This window comes from Grampus griseus, assembly GCF_964374135.1.
Source record: "Grampus griseus genome assembly, chromosome: 7".
NCBI lineage: Eukaryota > Metazoa > Chordata > Mammalia > Artiodactyla > Delphinidae > Grampus > Grampus griseus.
The window spans coordinates 59471949-59493144 of record NC_139001.1 but is presented as its reverse complement, the minus strand read 5'-3'; the positions used below and the strand labels follow the sequence as shown (position 1 = coordinate 59493144).

Genomic DNA, 21196 nt, shown 5'->3' with positions numbered 1-21196 from the left:
CTTTTTTTTCTTTGTAGACCTGGCCAGAGGACCGTGGATGACCTAGAAATTATCTATGAAGAACTCCTTCACATTAAAGCCTTATCCCATCTTTCTACCACGGTAAGTTGTCTCTTAGCTGAGGCGGAGGGGAGGGGCGCACAGTTTGAGTTAAATGCACAGTTAGGCCTGAAGGAGAGTATTGGAGAGTGTGGGCGAGGGGCAGGAACGCCTGAATTCTCCCTCACAAACGGCCCCTCCTGTTTCTCACGAGATGCTAAGGAAGCTACGCCCATGTGCAATCACCAAAAAAGAATCAAGTATCACTACGTTATTAGTAGCTGCCCTAAACACCAAGGCAGCATGATGTGAGCAGAACTGGAACATACGCTTCAAACTTCCTGAGTCTTGGAACCCGCATACCTAGACAAGAGAGCCAGGCCTTAAGAGGGGTGTCCCTTCCATGACATATAGAGCCGTGTGCGGGAGCGGGGCTCGGGGGGGAAAGAAATCAAGACGACCAGCCCTGGCCCAAGGGGCCAGCTCCACCCAGGTTTGCTGCCAGATTGAGAAAGGAAGCAGAAGGTGCAAGAGAGCATTAGTTCAGATATCTTAGGACACAAGAGCAGTACCTGCTAGTGAACAATGGCCCAACGGCCGTATCTGACTCTGAACTTTTACGTGACTAGGGTGTTTAGAAGAACAGTGGACAGAAATGTCTCCTGCCATAGGAGGGAGAGAGAAACACAATTTCCAGGCAACACAAGTCTCCTATGTGCTAATAATTCAGTAATGATAATGATAATAAAAGAAGCTGTCCCAGCATCCACGGATCACAGGTTTTATGCGGGACCCCTCAGCAATGCCCATCTGCTTAATCTGTCTTTCATCCCCAGCTCACTAGGCGATATTATGCTGTCACTGTCACATGGTGGCAGTGCCTGTAGTCCCTGCTCTGGGCGGGGGTAGAGTTCAGGTCTCCACTGAGAGCAGTGAGGCATTCACCACAACCCCAAGCAGAAGGGTTCCAGATCCTTCCCCCTTCAACCCAGACAGGACTGCCTTCACATCCCTCCCACTCCCTGCACCACTGGGGATCCGGGAGCTTGCTCACCTACATGGAGTATCCAGGGGTCTGGTCCAGCCCAGGCTCCCCTCCCTCCCACCACCCTGCTGTCATCTTCACTCTCTCCATGGTGGGATGGGTCTAGTGCCCGGGGGCCTCACCCGGGGAGCTCCTGCATTCGTAGGGGCAGCAGCCGAGGCTCCACGAACTCATGCTGGAGAGGGAAGTGAGGGAAGACCCCTTTTCCCTACCTGTTGTCCGGGTCCCCAGCATGCGCATGTTCTGACTTCCCCAGCCTTGGTGGAATTGGGAGGATTGTGGGTAGTGGAAAGGAGGAGTCTTCTACCTCAAATCCCAGATACCCAGGCACTGTGGAAGATCTCAGGTTATTTGGTTCTTAGGGAGAGAGAACATAATTTGGGACCATAGTTTGGAATTAAAAAGAAATAGCTCACACATTTAAGCTTTATTATTCAACTTCAAGACATTGAGTTTTCTAACACGTTTGTGGTGATGCATGATGTGTGATGCAAAGAAGAGCCTCCAGGAGCAAGAGTCACGATATTGTGGCTGCTCTCACCCTCTCACCAAGATGCAAGACAGGCAGAGAAATTGCCTAGTTCATACATGTGAAACCAAGTTTAAACAGTCTCTAGGGAGGTTGTCTTGTACGAATTAGCTTATAAAACAGCTTTTGTAAAAAGCTTTAAGAGTCTGGTGGCACAAGACATGGACGCAACGTAAATGTCCATCAACAGATAAAAGGATAAAGAAGATGTGGTACATATATACAGTGGAATACTACTCAGCCATAAAAAGAATGAAATAATGCCATTTGTAGCAACATGGATGGACCTAGAGATTATCATACTAAGTGAAGTAAGTCAGACAAAGACAAATATCATATGATATCTCCTATATGTGGAACCTAAAAAAATTATACAAAGGAACTTATTTACAAGACAGAAATAGACTCACAGATATAGGAAACAAACTTAGGGCTACCAAAGGAGAAGGAGGGGAGGGATATATTAGAAATTTGATAATAACAGATATACATTACTATATATAAAACAGATAAACAACAAGATCCTAATGTATAGCACAGGGAACTATATTCAATAACTTGTAATAAACTAAAATGGAAAAGAATCTGAAAAAATATATATATATATGCATAACTGAATCACTTTGCTATACATTGTAAATCAACTATACTTCAATTTTTTAAAAAACTAAAAAACAATCTAGTGGCACATCTAGTGGAAGTGGTTCTAGACAGGAGGAGCAGCAAAGCAGAGTGGGAGGTGTCCGTGTGGAAGTCAGCACTGTTCAGAAAGAGAACAAGTCCCTCCCCAGCCCCCCGCAATCTGGCCTTTCCCCCACATTCCTTCTCTTTTCCTTCTAGGTGAAACGGGAGTTAGCAGGTGTTCTCATTTTCGAGTCCCACGCCAAAGGAGGAACCGTGTGTAAGTGAAGACTGTAATCATGCATGGTGCCTGGCTGGCCCCCTCCCGAGCATGCGCCATGGGAGCCTGACTGCAAATGCTCCCCTTTCTTGGGTCTGGGTCTGACTTGCCAGGATGTCACGTGGCACCATTTGTTTTTCTGGACCTGTGATTATTCCCAGCACGTATCCCTTACTCTGCAGCCCGCTGGGTTTTGGGTGCCAGCCTGGGAGCAGTTGCCAGCCTGTGTCTCCACTTGCTCCCTCCCCTGCTGGCTCAAGGCAGTGTTTAAAGAGGGTGAGATGAAGTCAGTGCTCTTCAGGGGGGACCCCAGGCAAAACCTTTTCACAGTGACCTCACTTCAGTTTGTGGCTTGAGAGAAACTAATCTATCTCTTGAGAGGCTAGTTAGACTGGCATACTCTCCTGCCTTCTTGTTCTTCTCTCATTTTCACTAACAGCTCCGAGCCTGAGAGAATTTCTTTGCCCCAAATATTTATGCAATACTAATATGTAGTATCTCTCCAGCGTGCACGTTGTAGTTTAGTTCTGTGATCATATTTGGGAGCAAGAAATTGAAATTTCATATTAATAAGAGTGAGCAAGGGCTTCCCTGGTGGCGCAGTGGTTGAGAGTCCGCCTGCCAATGCAGGGGACACGGGTTCACGCCCCGGTCCGGGAAGATCCCACATGCTGCGGAGCGGCTGGGTCCGTGAGCCATGGCCGCTGAGCCTGCGCGTCCGGAGCCTGTGCTCCGCAACGGGAGAGGCCACAACAGTGAGAGGCCGGCATACCGCAAAAAAAAAAAAAAAAAAAGTGAGCAAAATTATTTCGGCTGGCATTTCCCACTCGTCGTACAAAACGCTTCTTGAAAAACATGGTTAGCGGTGTATTCAGATCAGGAAATGCCTCTTTCTCTGATCTCTCTTGGAGAATAGTAACACATACTAGCATGCTACCTTTCTCAGGAGTTCTACAGTAAAGATACATTTCACACCATGTAAACTGACACTTCCTAAACCCAGTGAAACATAGAAAACATTTATAATGGACACGTGTTAACTTTTCAAGAGACATTCTTTGGAAAATCTTGCTCTTTCTTCAGACTGAGTTGTGTTAGTCAAATAAGCAGAGACCATGAATTGTAAAAGCAAAAAGAATTAAAAATGAGTTTCAAATATTTTACTTTTAGTCATCAAAAGTGGTGTTTCTAACATTGATATTTACTTTAGTAAGAATGTCTTTTCTTCACATTTTAAAGGTTCACTTTTAATATTTTTTTAATTTTTATGATCACTGATGACTTGCAACTTTTCTTATTCTTTTCACTCACTCTTACTGATGGTTTTCATTTTATCATGAAATACTTAAATATTTCAAACAAAAAACTAGAGGTTGTTACAAACACCTTTTTTTTTTTTTTTTTTTTTTGCAGTATATGGGCCCCTCACTGCTGTGGCCTCTCCCGCCGCGGAGCACAGGCTCCGGACGCGCAGGCTCCGGACGCGCAGGCTCAGCGGCCATGGCTCACGGGCCCAGCGCTCTGCAGCATGTGGGATCTTCCCAGACCGGGGCACGAACCCGTGTTCCCTGCATTGGCAGGCAGACTCTCAACCACTGCACCACCAGGGAAGCCCACAAACACCTTTTTAAAAAACATTTTTTATCAAATAGTAACCTTATGCCATATTTTTTCATTTTTTATATTTTCTAAAACATGAAATTCTACATTTGAAGGCTCCTTGTTCCCTCCTTTATCTCATTCTTCTCTTCCCCTCCCCAAGGTAACTCCTACCCTATATGATGCGGTTATCATTCCAACCCATTTTTTAAAAAATATGTAGATATGCATCCATCAACACTATGTAGTACTGATTTGCATGTTTTCAAACTTCACTTTACCATTCAGAATACTTTTAAAAACTGTGTTCTATAGCTTAGCAAGTTTTGATGAATTGTGGGGGAAATGTATTGCTTTAAGGAATGGATAGCTGGTGAATTTGTATCTAGTGAATACGTATCTTTAGGGCACGGCAAGGAGTGCAGTATTTCTGTTCCTTTCACATTCTAAAGAAAAGGAAGTAATATTCCACATGAATAAGTTCGTATTTGCCAGTGATTTTTTTTTCCCTTCTGGAATTAAATGCATAATTCTGGGGACTTAAAAATGATGATTTGATAAGCTGTAATTTATACTGATGTGCTTCTACTCTTGTCATAAGTCTTTTCATTTTTTTGTATCTAGTGTTTAACCAGGGGGAAGAAGGCACCTCCTGGTACATTATTCTAAAAGGATCAGTGAATGTAGTCATTTATGGCAAGGTATATATATCTTTTTTTCTTTCTGAAACTTTATTATGCTCCATATACTAGTGGTTCTAAGTATTAACAACTTAATGCTACAATTAAACTTGCTACAAAGTTGTTACTCTATGCAGAAAAGACATTATAGCATCTCTAATCGTAAGTTATCTAAGTTATTATACTCAGAGTAGTACTGAATTTTCTGGGGCTCCTGGATTATAATGTATACATTTAAGTTAGGCCCTAGCCCAGATTACTCAATGAAAGAGAAATGAAACATTATAACATAATTATCTGATTCCCCCCACACTTGACATCCCTGGGTACAGCCTATTGATATATACAGTGTTTTGCGGGGGGGGGGGGGGTGCAGGTGGGTGTTTGTTCCCTTTCAGGGATCACCTTCATCTGGATGTGTTGCTCTCTCCAGGGTGTGGTCTGCACGCTGCACGAAGGCGATGACTTCGGCAAGTTAGCGCTAGTGAATGATGCCCCGAGAGCTGCCTCCATCGTCTTGCGAGAAGATAACTGCCATTTCTTAAGAGTAGACAAGGAGGATTTTAACCGGATCCTGAGGGTGAGTCCAAGGTGAAGTGTGGCTGAGGGGCGTCGCATTTTCACTTTTGCCAGATAAGAAGAATGAGTGTAGTGTTAATTGAGCCAGCACTGTGATTAATGAATGCTCTAGGGCCAGAGGGCCTTGCTTACAAACCTGGCATGTTCGATGTGCTGGGGTGGGCTCTGGGGTCCAGAGGTGATATTCCAGTAAGGCTGCAAATGTGCCGCGCTGTGCTGGACCAAATAACCCTGCACACACCTGAACGGGTCCATGAGCACTGAAGACAAATAGGGATGCCTTGGCCAAATGCCAAAGCCTGAGACATTTCTCTTTGCAATCCCAGGTTTCCCCTTTTGTGTCCTTCCCCACCTCCCTCTCCATGTCTTTCTCTATCCTAAACCTCCTGTCTCTTCCCAAATCTGAATCTTTCTCATATCCTCACACTCTCTCTGGATTTATTAAGTGACTGCATTTTAGTTGCCATTAATGTCCACCATGGTTACTCTAACCAAGCATTTTCATTTCAAGTGCTTTTTGTCAAATTGATTCACACTAAAGGAATTTCAGACTCTGGCAAGTACATGAAGAATAGTTGGGGTTGTAGGAGGAGCCATGAGATTGCACTTAGAGATGGCTCTGCAGAGGGGCCTAATGGAAGCTTGTTAAAGTATTTGTGAGAGTGGATGATGGTTAGAATAGATGGTCCCTAGGTTCTCCCCACCATCCAGCTCCTGGTCTCTTGCGAGGGACAACCCAGCTTTAGCTGGTGGAAGCCTGATTGTGGACCGCTGGGCATGGTGATATTGTCCCAGCACCCCTGGCCTTTCAGGTGGCCCATGGTCTATCCCACCTCACCCAGAGACACTGTTCCCTCCAGGATCACTTTGCTCTTTTCCCTTCCCTGCTGGCTCACAGAGCAGACTCCCTTCTATGCCTTTCCCAGCCTGAGCATCTTTCTCTCTCCTACCCTGAAATCCCAAATGCACCTTCTGTGCTTTCTGGTACATTTGGCATTATTTCATGAAGATTTACAGTCTCCTTCCCATCCCTTATGTGTGGACACCTATTCCTACACAACCTTAAGCTTTTGCCTTTGGCAGCAAAATTTCTGACAACAAAGTTTGTCTTAGGAATGCGTTCTCTTGATGCAAAAAAAGTTAAGTTAAAGATTAAAGCATTGACTAATATAGAAAAAATGCCACATGGAATTTGATGTGGTTTTTATCCAGTCTCTTAAAATAGGAACCAAATGAGGAGGAAACGTGCATTACGATTTTTTAATAAATCATTTTTTAATGACATTGAAATTTGAACTTTACTCTTTTGGAAGTTGACACACATGAAGTTTGCACTCAGCCACAATTATTCTTTGAAGGAATCAGATTAGGACCATTATCATGGATGTAATTTATAAAATTATTCCAAATAACTGAAAAGTGTTTTTAACACGTTTCAAACTGATAGTTTTTACAAGTCTTTTGATTAGAGGGAAAACATGCCACTCCTAAGAAAACTAAGTACCCTCAGAAGATAATCAGAATGAAAGAACTCTGCTGAAGCTGAGTGCTATTTGCCACATATATTTATCAAGAATAAGTGCACTGGCTCCTCTCTCTTTCCGCTGTACCACCCTCTCCCAGAGGTTTCTCTGAGCACACTCCTCTCTCCTCAGCTGATTTTCTGCCTCTCGGGTAACAGCAGACTTTTAAAACCACGTGCCTCCAACCTCATCTCTGACCGTTCCAGCCCTTGACTTTGAAAATGACTTAATTTGTAGATGCAACAATTAGCATCACAAGCACCAAATGAGTTTCTGAAGCATTTGAAATTTTTTTCATTGTCTGAGAAAAACGGCAGCATCTGTATGTGGTGTAATTTGTATTTGCAGGACGTTGAGGCGAATACAGTCAGACTTAAAGAACATGACCAAGATGTCTTGGTGCTGGAGAAGGTCCCAGCAGGGAACAGGGCTTCTAATCAAGGAAACTCACAGCCTCAGCAAAAGTAGGTTTGCATCCAACACTGCAAATGCCAGACTATGATTAACCTTTTCACATGGTATCATCATCTCTACAATAGCACGTTCTCCTCTTTTGTGGAAGACGGCAGTGTGTGTGACTTTTTTTCTCTCTATTGACTAATCACACATCGTGTAGAGTATAATGTGTCCGTTTCTGGCACTGCGTCGAGCTCGGTGCTGCCTAGAGTAATTCGGGGGAGAATATTCCCCCACTGGAAAAACACTCCCTCTGTCTGTGTGCAACTGTAATAGCTTGGAGCAGAAGGCAATAGCCTTGGAGAGAACAATGGGCATAGGAGTGCCAGGCAGCTCAAGGGATACGTAGGCCCCTGGGTGTGGAGAACCTTTGGTATTTGAATTTCATATGTAGGATTTCTCAAGAAGTGTTTTCATCGTGCGGTCAGAATGAGCATCTTTGATGGAAACCCACACTTCAAATATAACACAGTCTATTTTTAAAAAAATATTTATTTATTTAGGCTGCAACGGGTCTTAGTTGCGGCACGCAGGCTTCTTAGTTGAGGCATGTGGGATCTAGCTCCCAGACCAGGGATCGAACCCAGGCCCCCTGCATTGGGAGCGCAGTCTTACCCACTGGACCACCAGGCAAGTCCCAACACAGTCTATTGACTGTGGCCTGGGAACATCCATTTGGCCTCATCCATACTTATTCCTGCTAACGTCTGAAGGGTATTTGCTTCACATTTAACATCAGGTCGCCTATTTAACTTGACTCTTTTTCTGTATGTCTATGTTCGGTTCTATCTTTTGCTGCAACTTCTTACATGAGACTTCTTTTAATCAAATGTATGAACATTTGAATAGTTAGGGAAATTAGGAAACGTAGCTCTAAGAAATTATTAAAAAATGACAGAATCTCATTTTTTAAATAAACGTTAATTTTTAATCTTAGAGTAATAAAAACACCAATTCTGTAGGTAAAGAAATGCGGCCACAGACTATGTTGAAATGGAGTGCATCCCAAGTATTTTTGTTTTTTTGCCAAGTAAACGGGATGTTCCCATCAATCAACACACTCACCATAAATGATGAGTTTTAATTGTTTAGACTGAAAGCCCAAGGCTCAGACATTTCATCTGGATGAGTCAACATATCTGCAAAGAAGGCAGGAAGAAATACAATGTTACTGAAGAGCCATAGTACCTCTTGCATATTTTATCTAATCCTTATTACAACCCCTTTTGACAGATGATGGAAAAATTTAGGCTCAGAGAAGTGAGTTCCTTGCCCAGGATGACAGCACTTTTAATGACAGCTTGCATTCAAGTCCAGCTGGACCAACTTCTGAGTCTATGCTCCCTTAGCCTCACAACTTACTCTAGCAAAATATGGTATATAGATACTCTCTCCTCAACACTATCTAGTAAACGTTGCAAAGCAATATATTTCAAAAGGGCTGACATAAAATAGACTATATAAAAAACTATCCCTTCACTTTCAAACCTATAAAATTACCATCCAGAATTCTTTATTATTTTTTCTATTTTTCACTACTGTGCATTCTTGAAAAATGTTCTTGTTCACATGTTTTTCAGCAGTTGTCCTTCCAGCCCACAAAGGAGGATGAGAATGAAAATATTTTTTATGTGAAGTCTGGGACTACCCCCAGTGATTTTCTTTAGTGCTTTTAAGTATAACTAGGCCATTTTATAGTGGTCATCTACATTCTTTAATAATGCCTCAGATGTCTCAGGAAAATTTTGCTACCGGAAAAAGTAAGCCTTAAATTCTTCACAACCTTAAAACATTTGACCAAGAGGGCCCCGGAGGCCCCCTTCCTTCACCTCCTTATGGCATGGGAAGATGATCAAAAGCGTTTGCATGTTACAACAGCTTCCATTCAGAGTGCTCTCCAAATATAGATTTTTTTATGAAATCAAACTAAAGGGAAAAGGAGAGCCCACACGCATTCAATTTATTTTAGGCCTAGATCTGATTTCTGTTATATCTCCTTATTTGTGTCCTGTAGACCAATCTAAATTTCTTACATAATTCAAAGCCTCGTGCATGTTCACAGCACACCATTTAGGAAATATCAGGCATACAGAGAAGTGTACCGTGCCAACCATTCCCTGAAGAGTAAGAAGCCGCTCTTTCAAAGGGTCATTTTCCGTGTTGAGTTTTCCCGAGCCAGACCAGAGTTGAAACGGGGGGGGCCGTGTAAGTGAATTTTGACCTGATGTTCTGGACAACTCGAAGAACGTGGCAACAACCGTGTCTCTGGAGGGACTTAAAATTTAGGATCCTTTAGGGCCCCTGTCTCCTCAGAAATTATCTTTTTTCAGCTCAAAGAGGGTCACCATGTTGGTGCTGATAACGTTATTTTTCTGATTTACCTTTACCCTGAGAAATCCAGAATAGTTTATGCATACAGTTGGCCCTCCGTATCTGGGGGGTCCACATCCACAGATTCAACCAACCACAGATGGAAAATATCTGGGAAAAAAAAATTGTCAGAAAGTTCCCAAAAGCAAAACTCGAATTTGCCGCACGTTGGCAACTGTTTAAATAGCATTTACACTGTAGTTACAACTATTTACATAGCATTTACATTGTCTTAGGTATTATAAGTAATATAGAGATGATTTAAAGTATATAAGAAGAAAAAAATAAAAATAAAGTATATGAGAAGTGTGTAGGTCATATGCAAATACTACACCATTTTATACAAGGAACTTGGGCATCCATGGATTTGGGTATCTGCGGGGGTCCTGGAACCGACCCCCCGCGGATACCGAGGGATGACTGTGCATTTTAACCGTTCAAAACTGCCTGGCTCTCCTCAAGCCACTCAACTCTGAGTGTGATATTAAAATGTCAACAGCAAGACAGTATTTCTCATGACGGATAAACTATATGAAGCCCTCAAATATCTACCACTTTGGATATCTTCTGCTCTGTGGTTATGTGTTTGTTTTTTTTTTTTTTTTGCGTTACGCAGGCCTCTCACTGTTGTGGCCTCTCCCGTTGCGGAGCACAGGCTCCAGACGCGCAGGCTCAGCGGCCATGGCCCACGGGCCCAGCCGCTCCGCGGCATGTGGGATCCTCCCGGACCGGGGCACGAACCCATGTCCCCTGCATCGGCAGGCGGACTCTCAACCACTGCGCCACCAGGGAAGCCCCCGGTTATGTGGTTTTAATAAGAGAGAATTTGAAATGACTATTCCTGTTTTTAGTGACTGTGTTGCTTTTTCCTTAGACTATCAACCACCCAGTCGTTCAACTCCATCCTGTTTGCAGAAAGATAGTCTCTTTTAGGCACCATTCCCCACCTCTTTTTTTGTTCTGGATACAGATAGACTTGTCCTCATTTCCGGACTTGGTGTTAGAAAAAGACTTTTCTCTCTCAAGTTTAGAACCTCACAGCTTAGATAATGTAACCAATCAGGGTTCTCTTTAACTTGGACTACAGTAACTTCTTCATGCAGTAAACTGAAGAGAGCCATACTGTCTGGTCTTCAAGTCTTCTCCATTTAAACAGAAGTCAAGCAGTAGGCACCTGGCAGTGTCCAGCCTGAAAGAAAGTAATAACATGTTTCCGCCAAGCCCAGAGCTGCAAGATCACAGGCCAGAAGCTCCCTGCCCCTCCCTCTTCAGAGTTCCTGGTCCTGAGAGATTACCAACCCCTGAATAGCCTTCTGTGGAGATGAGAAGAGAGATAGGGTAGGGTAAGGCAGTTGTACCACTAGAGGAAGACTTTGGCAGCAAAAGACAGGTGCCCTGATGTCTGCAATTGACCAGGTGGGCAGAGAGTAGAGACGCCATTTTCTCTTACTAGTGAGCCGAGAGCATTCAAGGCTTGCCACCCAGGTAAGCCTTTTTTCTTTTTTTTTTTTTTTTTTTTTTTTTTTTTGCGGTAAGCGGGCCTCTCACTGCTGTGGCCTCTCCCGTTGCGGAGCACAGGCTCCAGACGCGCAGGGTCAGTGGCCATGGCTCACGGGCCCAGCTGCTCCGCGGCATGTGGGATCCTCCCGGACCGGGGCACGAACCCACGTCCCCTGCACCGGCAGGCGGACTCTCAACCACTGCGCCACCAGGGAAGCCCCAAGCCCTTATTCTTTTTGGCCAGACAAAAACCCTAGCTAAGAAGTGTCCTAACCAAGAACACCAGAATGGGAAGCCAGCCTTCTGGCTGCCCTCTCCAACTCCAGTTCCTTATTCGTGTGGCCACATGCTGCTCCTCTTGCAGATCATCTTGGAAGGGTCATCAAAGAATCATACATTTTAGGAATTATTGAATGAACTCAGCAGATTTCTCCATTTAAGTATTGAAAGTCATTTATAGATTCGCCCTCTCCTTCCCTCAAATAGTCATTGCCTATAAGAGGAAAAACCCTCATCTTCTATGCTGTTTACTTTGAGAAAAGGGTCATACTTTTTGGATTAAAGTAGTTGTTTGTTTTTTTTTATTCCCTGGCTCTTCCTCTAGGCTCCAAAGCCAGATTCTTTCAGAGATTGATTGATTCTTCAGCTTCCTTTTGGTCCTGAGGGCACACACGCACGTGCACACACACAATAGGTTTAAGTAACAGTTACCTTCCAAATAGACTGCATTTGCTATCTCCTTCAAAACCGGGGTTGCTTCACTCACTCCGTGTTCCCGGGCACAGGGTCGTATGTTGCATTGCCTCTTCTTCACTCCCTCAGGCAGGAGGTTAAGCCCCTGAGATTGAATACATTAGAGATATTCTTGGGCTCTCAACACACTTCCTCTGAGGTCTCAGACAGGCAGGGAAAGGGTATTGGTGAGGAGGCACAAAAGCCCTGAGTTCTCCTGGAGCTGAATTCTACCGCTGCTTTCTAAACACAGGAGAATTTTATTTTCATTGTTGTTTTTATTCCCTGTCATTTTGCCCTAAGTGAAATGCCAAGCAGAAGAGCAAAGTCTACGTTTTGGAATATGATTACCCAGATCCCATTAATGTATTTTGCCTATAGCTTTCACCCACTGTTTTTGACCGTCTTGAATATGACTTTGAAATAACCCACCTTCAGTTTTAAAAACTACATCCTCCCATGTTGATTGAAGAGCTTCATGGCTGGATCTTCTGATATGATGCCTAACGTCCCCCACCCTGCCAACTAATTGACATTTGACCTTGATATAAGTTACAGGGATGTGCCACTACTGATTTATTTCCTCTTCAGATGCTACTGGGGTCTGTTTGCTCATTGTTTTGGGGGTTTGTTTTCTTTTCTCTTATTCTTAGCTGCATTTCCAAAGCACATACCAGTGTACAGTTGGGAAACACAGAGCATTCCAGAAATAGGCAGGGGAATCCAGTGTGCGGTCGAAATTTTGCAACAAGTAACCCATATATGGATAACCTAGTTTACTGTCACTTCCCCTTGCCCTGAGCTGCCCCGGGATTTACATGTCCCTTTTCACTCCCCCTTGAAACAAGGCTGAAATGCCTCAGTTCCCAGCCTGCTAGAGCCACTCTCCAAGAAGTTTACTTTAGTCCCATGTAGGGAAAAAAGAATAATGTTTTAGTAACTACTTCAATTTGAGATGTTTCTGTTGCCTGCTTATGTGACTTTGACGAGGTACATGATCCTTCTTACCTTACGGAGAATATGGGTCACAAGTTGAGTCCATATGGTTCCCTGGGATCTCAAAAAAAAACCCCAAAAACGCAGATATGTAAAATGTTATATATTAGTGATTTGCCCTCTTTTGAAAAACTAATGATGGTTTTATTTCTTATCCAGGTATACTGTGATGTCAGGAACACCTGAAAAAATTTTAGAGCATTTTCTAGAAACGATACGCCTTGAGCCAGCTTTAAATGAAGCAACAGGTAAACACCTAGAACAGTTGTGTGTCTATTAAATCCACGCAGAGCATTGTAAAAACAGTTCTGAGTTCATTCTCAGTGTGTGTAGCCACAGCAGTTTTAGAAATGGGTCATGGGTATGACCACTAGAAGAGCATCCTCTTGACCCTCCTCTGCCTACTCGTCCTGGCTGTGCTATGTAGATGGCTCAGTCTCATTCACAGATATTAAGAGTAGCCTTCCAAAGGCATTTGTTAAGTTCATGTAGATCCCACCTTCCGTAGGCACCTCTTAGGCTATAATTTAAATAGTACCTGTTCCCGTAAAGGATTCAAAGCTGCCTCTGTAAAAGGCACAACTGTGCTCCAACTGGGAGTAAAGTGGTTCTTTCTGAGATGCTTGGGCTGCCCCAGGGTGTAACGAAACACCACCTGTATTAGATTCCTAGGACTGCTAGAACTAAGTGCCACAAACTGGGTGGCTTGAGCAACAGAATGTATTGCTTCTTAGATCAGGAGGCTAGAAGTCTGAGATCCGTGTGACGGCAGGGTCGGTTCCTTCTGAGGGCTGTGAGGGAGAATCCGTTCCATGCCTCTTGCCTAGCGTCTGGGGGGTTGCTGGCCATCTTTGGCATCCCTTGGCTTGTAGATATTGTCACTCCAATGTTCATCTTTACACAGTATTCTCCCTGTGTCACTTCACATCGTTTTCCTTCTGTGCATGTGTCTCTGTGTCCAAATTTCCCCTTTTTATAAGGACATCGATCATATTGGATTAGGTCCCACATGAATTATCTTAACTTGACTATATCTGTAAAGACCTTATTTCAAACAAGGTCACATTCTGAGGTACTGTGAATTTGGACTTCAGCATATCTTTCTTGGGGGAAAAAATCATAATACCACCTTCCAGTGAACCAGTCTTGTTAACTAAGACACAGAGATTTGAGGGTAAATGAGATGAATCTTACCAATGAATTAAGTGTTCAGAGTTTGGTATCATTCTCCACTTTGGTTACCATCTTATGTGTGACTTTGGAACAGCCCACATTCATTTGCTACTGGCCCCTCAGAATAATGGGTTAATATTTTTAAGCACACTGAACTCCATAGAAGAAGATTTCTCACTGAAAGAAGTTCAAAGACTTATCTAAAACACTTAGTAGTAGTTCAATGTCCAGTTCTGTCATCCTTGCAATATACTCAAGGTAAAGTTAACATTATTATGCCTCCTAAAAGTATTTTACCACTGATTTACTTCTTATTTTATCTTCTCATTCCAGTTTCTCCTTTTTTTATATACATTATCTAAGGTTTTTTATGTAGTGAATTAATTGGGGAGTAGTAGATATAAAAGCCAGGATCTCTGGCTCCAGGGCAGCTATTTTCAGTTCAATATTTGTTGAGGATCTTGTTGGGCTGGTGCTAAGCTGGACGCTTAGGACAAGGCAGTGTGAACAAGAAACCACCCTCCTGTCCTCAGGAAGCTTATAACCTGCTACAGGACCTAAAGGAATGTGCAGACAACTTGATCATAAGGCTGAGGGGACCAGGCAGAGTGTCACAGAGGATACAGCCTTTGAAGTGGCCCTGAAGGAAGGCAGGTAACCAGTAACTAGAGACTAAGGATGAAGTCTTCCATCCTGAGGGACAACATGAGTGCTGACCTAGAAAGAGACAAGGAGGACCAGGTGGTCTGGCTTTGCTAGACTATTGTATACATAAGTGTCAGAAAGAAGGTAGGGTCTAAGAATTAGGGTTCAGATCTCAGAGCCATCTTAAATGTGAAGCTAAGCCTTGAGAAGTGGTTGAAGATGTCTGAGCAAGGAGAATGTGATAAGATCTCTTCTTGAAAAAGGAAATCCTTGAGGGACCAGTTATGAGAGGATTGCTTGCTTCCAAGAGGCAAACATAACCTCAAACCAAATTTCTAGGGCCCGAGGTCAGGAAAAATACAGATTTTTTCCCCTCCGATTAACTGCTGCCCAGAATGTGTGATTGCATAATACAAGAAACAACATCTTCTCTAAAGTGAATATTGTCCAAAGAGGAACGTTCTGGTGCATTAGAGACTATGGAATCTAAGAAAAGATCTGTAAGACCTTTACTACCCATGAAGAACAAATATATTCTTCCTTTTAAAGTCACTTCTGAAAGAGGAGGGGACTGGATTATTGCTTCTTAAAAACTTGGAGGCCAGAAATCAGTGTATATAGCGTGGCTGCCACTTAGGATATGACTCCTGACCATTCCATTTTTTATATTAGAACTAAGTTCACATCATAATTTAATACTGAACTTTATTCCCTGCAGTTTTTTTCTGATTTTGTTACTCTTGCAAGTAATGTTCATGGATTGGATGAAAGAATAAATCTGTTTTTCTTATAATCAAAAATATGAATTACTGTATGGTCCTCCTAGACACTAAAAATAATCTTAGTTCAGCCCCATGAAACTCATGGATGCAGTGGTGTGGGAGACCCTTGGCATTTCTGGATTCACAATACGAAAGAGATGTCAGAGTTGCCAGTGAAACTGGTTTACATCGTAGAAATGAACACCCCTGGCTTTGATAGTACATTCTCTTAGTTTACCCCAAAACACGTATTTTCTGCCTGAGACCTTTTGGTTTCCTAGACTTTCTACTTCTCTGACCAGAATTCGTCCTTGAGCGACTTGGAAAATCATTTTCTAGTAGGAAATGATTTTTTTAATCAGTTCTCAAGAGTTACTGCTTATGAGCAGAGAATGAGAAAGCCACATTGAGATGTGGGTGCTGGGTGATTACCATGCTGATTGACGGTCTCGCCAGCCTTGGAGCACGCTCCTCAAATCTCTGCTTTAGCAAAATTTAAATTACTTTATAGCACAGGCCTCGGGGAGCCTTATAAGCAAGCACTTTCTCTCCTATCCTCAGAGAAATCCTTTATATCTAAAACATACAAAGATGACACTAGATGTTCAACTCAGACATGCCAATGACCGTCCTTTCATACCTAAGAAAAAAAGTTCCATTCAGCTTCTGTCTGACACCTCGGCATCTTCTCTGGCTCAGTATAATGGGACAGAAATCAATAGTAACGCCTAGTTAGGACAACTTTGGATCACACTCATCACCTATATTTAAATGAGTATAATGGTATTATGTGACGCGATAGATATGTTAACTAAAGCTAAGGTGGTAATCATATTGCAGTAGGTACATGTATCAAATCAACACTTTGTGTATCTTAAACTTACATAATTTATGACAGTTATACCAATTTTTTAAAAATACGTATAACAGTTAAACCTTTAGTCACCGATTCCAACTTTGATAGTATTTGTTAATTTAAAACATAGACATTGAAAATTCAATACCTATAGTTAGGCAATTTTCATATTTCTCACCCTTTTCTATTTGAGAAGTTATGTGAGTTTCACAGATCTCAGCCATGGTAGTTCATTTTTAATTGAAAACCCCCATAAGTATCTTGGATTCCAAAGCTTTAACTTGTGTACTCCTAAGGCTTTTAGGTCTGTCTTTACGTGCTTTCCCATTAAGGCTGCCTGGATAATATAGTCTTTGCAATGAAGAACCAGCATCACATTCAAGATGAAGCTTATCTGGGGGGACTTGCCTTATTTCTTTTGCCATCTCCCCCACTTACCTATCTAAAAATAGCTTCAAATATAGGACATACACCATTTTAATCTACTGGAGAGCTTTTGTTTTGCTTCAATTGCTGCTCACAGCCTTTATCTTGTCTTTTTTTTCTTTTTTTTTCTGCTTTTGTTTCCCTCACCAGTTCTCTGCTCTTACCACCTCCTTTTTCTGTGATTCTATCACCCTTTCATCTTTTATTGCTCCTTCTGGAAACAGAAGGTAAAAAAGATATAAAGGAAAAGAGAGATTGACCAAAGACAGGTGGTGTAAAATAGACAAAGAAATGACCACGTCCTAATCCTGCACACATGGTACTGCCCACGTGTGGCTCCTTAGTTTTATATATATATATTTTTTTAATTGTGGCTCAGGTGACCAGTGTCATTATTACAAGTCTGTCTCTTTTAAAACTACCATACGTTTTGTCCATTGTCCTAAGAAATTGAGTTTTGATCTCAAGCTCTGTCAATCGTATTACTTTTATACACAGTGCTTCTTTGTACAGTAAAACCACAATACCCCAAGCCGATGTGTAAGAACCACTGGCCAAGAACAAATGAATAGATACTCCTGCTTTCCTAAACTTTTCTACAGGAATCTGATTTCCTTTTCTGCTTTGTTTTGCCCCCCTGCAGATTCAGTTTTAAATGACTTTGTTATGATGCACTGTGTTTTTATGCCGAATACCCAGCTTTGCCCAGCTCTGGTGGCCCAATATCCTTTTGTTGTGAGAAGTCTGTCCCCTCGACAACACCCCACACGTACATGGCCGTTATCTCATTGCATGCTCTCAAGGTAAGTCATGGCTCGGGCAGAATTGTGCTTTCCGCCCTTGTCGAACTCTGAAACCTCAGCAGTTTTCCCCTCGCGTAGGTTTCCAGCTCTCCCTGGCATGGTTTTGCTGTGCCATGTTTAAGGATTTCCTCCTTATTCCCTGTGCAGAGAAAAGTGAGCCAGTTTACCCTTATAAGGAAGGTAATGCTGATGAGAAATATACATACCTGGGAGGTAGGCCAGGAAGGCTATGGTGAACAATATCATTAGGGAATATTATTAGGGGTAGTTTCCTAAGCTTGGAGACAGACTTTGTACCTCTGTCCGGATACCTGGCAGGATGGACGGTGATCTGTTTGTGTCCCTCTAAGCTGTAGTATTAATCAGAACACTAACCTGCTGAGATAGATACAAGTTATCATTGGGGGGGTCACTTTTCTTTCACATTCGTCCTAGTTCACCCTGTTCTCTAGATACCGAAAGGTATTCCTTTGTGGCTATTTTTATCATTATCCCATGGACTTATGTCAAAGATATAAAACTTGAAATTCTAATGGCAGTTCCTCTAGGTAGCTTCACACTGAACTTGTTTGGGGGCAGCTTTTCAATAGTCTATTGAGTTGACCAGTGGGTGCACAGTGTCTGGCACAGAGGGAACATTCAGAAGATAGAAGTTGAATAAGAGGAGTGAATATTATGAATGCGATTCACCCTCAACTTTGGCAGAATGTGAAAGTATACTTTCCAATTCTGCTTTATTTTTAAAGCAGCCAAAAATTAGGCCCCCAAATACTTTGGCCTTCTTGAGCAGCGAAATATAGTGAAGGAGAATGGCTCTCTTTTCTCTGAGCAACCCAATCAGTGTGGCCTGTTTTCCTTTTTCAGAATTATAATTGCCCTACCTGATTTTCATTTTCTTGTTCACCCATAATTCTCTTTGAAGTCAACAGAATGTGTGAGGATAGGAGATTGGAGTTGAATGTGCTATTCTGAGGATGCTGCAAGAGTGAGATTTGGGTGTTTATTTGCCTGGAAAATATCTTTCCAAGTAATGACAGCTTAATGAGACTTAAATATATTACACATTCTTTCTGGCTCATACATAGTTTTTCTCAAGTCAAATTAACACATTCAGGATCTCTCTGTGCTCTTTAACTCCATACTTAGTAATCATTATTAGACCTTTGAGATTTGTTGGAAGGAAAAATAAAAACCACCATTGAGTTTAGATTTTTTTTTCCCCCCAACAGTTAGCATGTTGATAAGCTTAAGGCAAACAAAACCGAAAAAAGGCTGAGAGAACGTAGTGGGCCAAGTCATATCTTTACAACTCAAAGCCCCAAACATTAAGCTTCTATTCTTCCGGCAAATTCTGATTTCTTATTAGCTTATTCTCCTTCAGAATTGATTGAGAACATTCATAGCACTGACCTCTGTTCTTAAAATAGAAGATCCTAGAGGGAAAGTCTATGCCATGCCCCAGTAGGGATGTGGCGGGGATGATGTTGCAGGGAGGAGGAGAAGGCAGGAGAGTGGACAGTAGAATCAAAGGAGGCCTGTGATATCCAATCCCAATTCTCTTCTCAGAGATGGAAGGAATCAGGATGGTTGGGTATCATCTACACTACTTAGTGCCCTCAGACCACCTCCTTCACATCCCGCCCTTTGAGAACTTAGATTCTCTTAATTGTTCTATTTTGAATCAACTCTATGTGTCAGGCACCACTGACCCATATTATACTACTTTATCCTTACAGGACTCTATTGGGTTAGTATCAGCTTTATTTGACAAATGAGGATTCTGAGGCAAAAACAAACATACCCAAGGCAAGTGGCAGAACTAGGATTTATCCAGGTCTTAGGGTTCCAAGCATGGGGTGTGTCACTTTTTTTTTCTTCACAACTTATTTCTTTAAAAGCTTATCTTTTAATTAGAGTTTAAGAACATTTCTTGGTAATGTATTGCATGCATGATACATGTTCATCTGTGCTTCAGTTGGCTAAAAACCAAAGTGGGCCTAATTTGTTAAAACCAAATAAATAGTGTCCAATAGAACTTTTTGCAGTGATGGAAGTATTCTATATCTGTGCTAGTCCAGTAGCCACTAGCCTTGAAATTGGCCACTATGACTGAGGAACTGAATTGTTCATTTTATTTAATTTCTATTAATTTAAATGTAAATAGCCAGATGTGGCTAGTGGCTGCCATATTGGACAGCTTAAGTCCAGTCCTTAGATACTGGGAGTAAAACAAGAATTACTGTCCTCTAATGCCTCGAGAAAGCATGCCAGGGAGGCCAGAAACTTATCCTGCTGCAGGCAAACGAATGGAAAGGGCTCTATCCTTGAAAGTCACATATGTGTAAGTGTGTTTATATCATGCTAAAGACTCAAGCTTTAGTCCCTTTGCCTCCAGGGCGATGTTATATAGGCTTCTTATATAAGCTCCTTTTTTTGGTCATAAGTAACGTAAACCAACTGTGAGTGACTTAAGGAATAAAGGAATTCATCAGAGGGATGGGGTAACTCAGAGAACTGAAGGAATCCTTAAAGAGTCCAGACCTTAGAAGGGAACCTCAGGGGTAGCAACTAAGGAACAGCTTTTAGAGTAAATCTACTCCAAACATCCTGGGCCCTCACCTCATTCCCACATCCCTGGGAGTAGCTTGAGTCACTGCTGATATATTGGTCAAAGAAAGGCAAAGCACTTTACTGGACAGTTTTATAGAGACTGCCTGTAAAGAAAAATAGAGGAAGTGGAGAAATAGACAATGAACAGTCAAAAAAAACAAAAACAAACACATATAAACTGCTTAGCACCATGTCCTCAGGTGACAGGGAGATAGAATGTAACACGGAGCAAGTGGGCTAATACCCATGTTGTTACGGGATTTAGGGATAGGAAAATATAATACTTAACCATGTTCCATTAAAGCACTTATGCTGAGTGAGTTGATTTGGCTGAGTGTTTTTAAGTACTTAATATGTGTGCCTTTTCATAGCAGCTCTACGAAGAAGTCAGTGTTTTCACTGCTCTTTTTCCAAATCAATAAACTAGGATAATGAAAAATTATGATTTGCTCAGAGAAAGGTAATTACTAGTACAGAAAAGATTTGAGCCCCGAGCCACTGGTGGCTATTTCTGTCCTTAATCCACATTGTATGTCTCCTCCAATTTTGCTTTTAGCACAGAAGAAGATGGTAAAACTCTGTTTAACATTAATATTTCAGACCTTTTATGTGCTAATGAGAGAGACTCTCTATTCATTAGATATGCTTGGAACATGATTTGGCCTGATGAATACAAGTGCTTTATAATGAGTTTTTAAAATTATGTTTGTTCAATTTCTGTACTTTTCATCTCTAGTTTCTTTAATCTTTTTAAAATCTGTACTTAGAATTCAGTTCAATTTTCCATTAGTCTTTAAAAAGAAAATTAAAACCCCCTATAAACCTACCAGGTATTACTATGGTTAACATTTTGGTATGTAGCCTTCCAGTCTTTTTTCTATACATATAGATAGATGCTTTGAAATATAAGAATGGGGTCATACGTTAAATAACTGTGTATGGTTTGCTACTAAACAAACAGAGCCATTTCTCT

The 21196-nt window shown here is 41.9% G+C and overlaps 1 protein-coding gene across 11 annotated transcripts in view; it reads left to right on the top strand.

The window, feature by feature from the left end:
• RAPGEF4 (Rap guanine nucleotide exchange factor 4) overlaps positions 1 to 21196 on the top strand; it is a gene marked incomplete at both ends in the record, with an annotated part of 319238 nt that overhangs the window by 253921 nt on the left and 44121 nt on the right. For all 11 annotated transcript variants that reach the window (XM_082657692.1, XM_082657688.1, XM_082657697.1 and 8 more), the window contains 7 exons: positions 18 to 102; positions 2454 to 2514; positions 4738 to 4814; positions 5227 to 5373; positions 7244 to 7359; positions 13109 to 13197; positions 17454 to 17545. In XM_082657692.1, coding sequence (XP_082513818.1) covers positions 18 to 102; positions 2454 to 2514; positions 4738 to 4814; positions 5227 to 5373; positions 7244 to 7359; positions 13109 to 13197; positions 17454 to 17545 — 667 coding nt within the window. The remainder of the gene's footprint in view (positions 1 to 17; positions 103 to 2453; positions 2515 to 4737; positions 4815 to 5226; positions 5374 to 7243; positions 7360 to 13108; positions 13198 to 17453; positions 17546 to 21196) is intronic.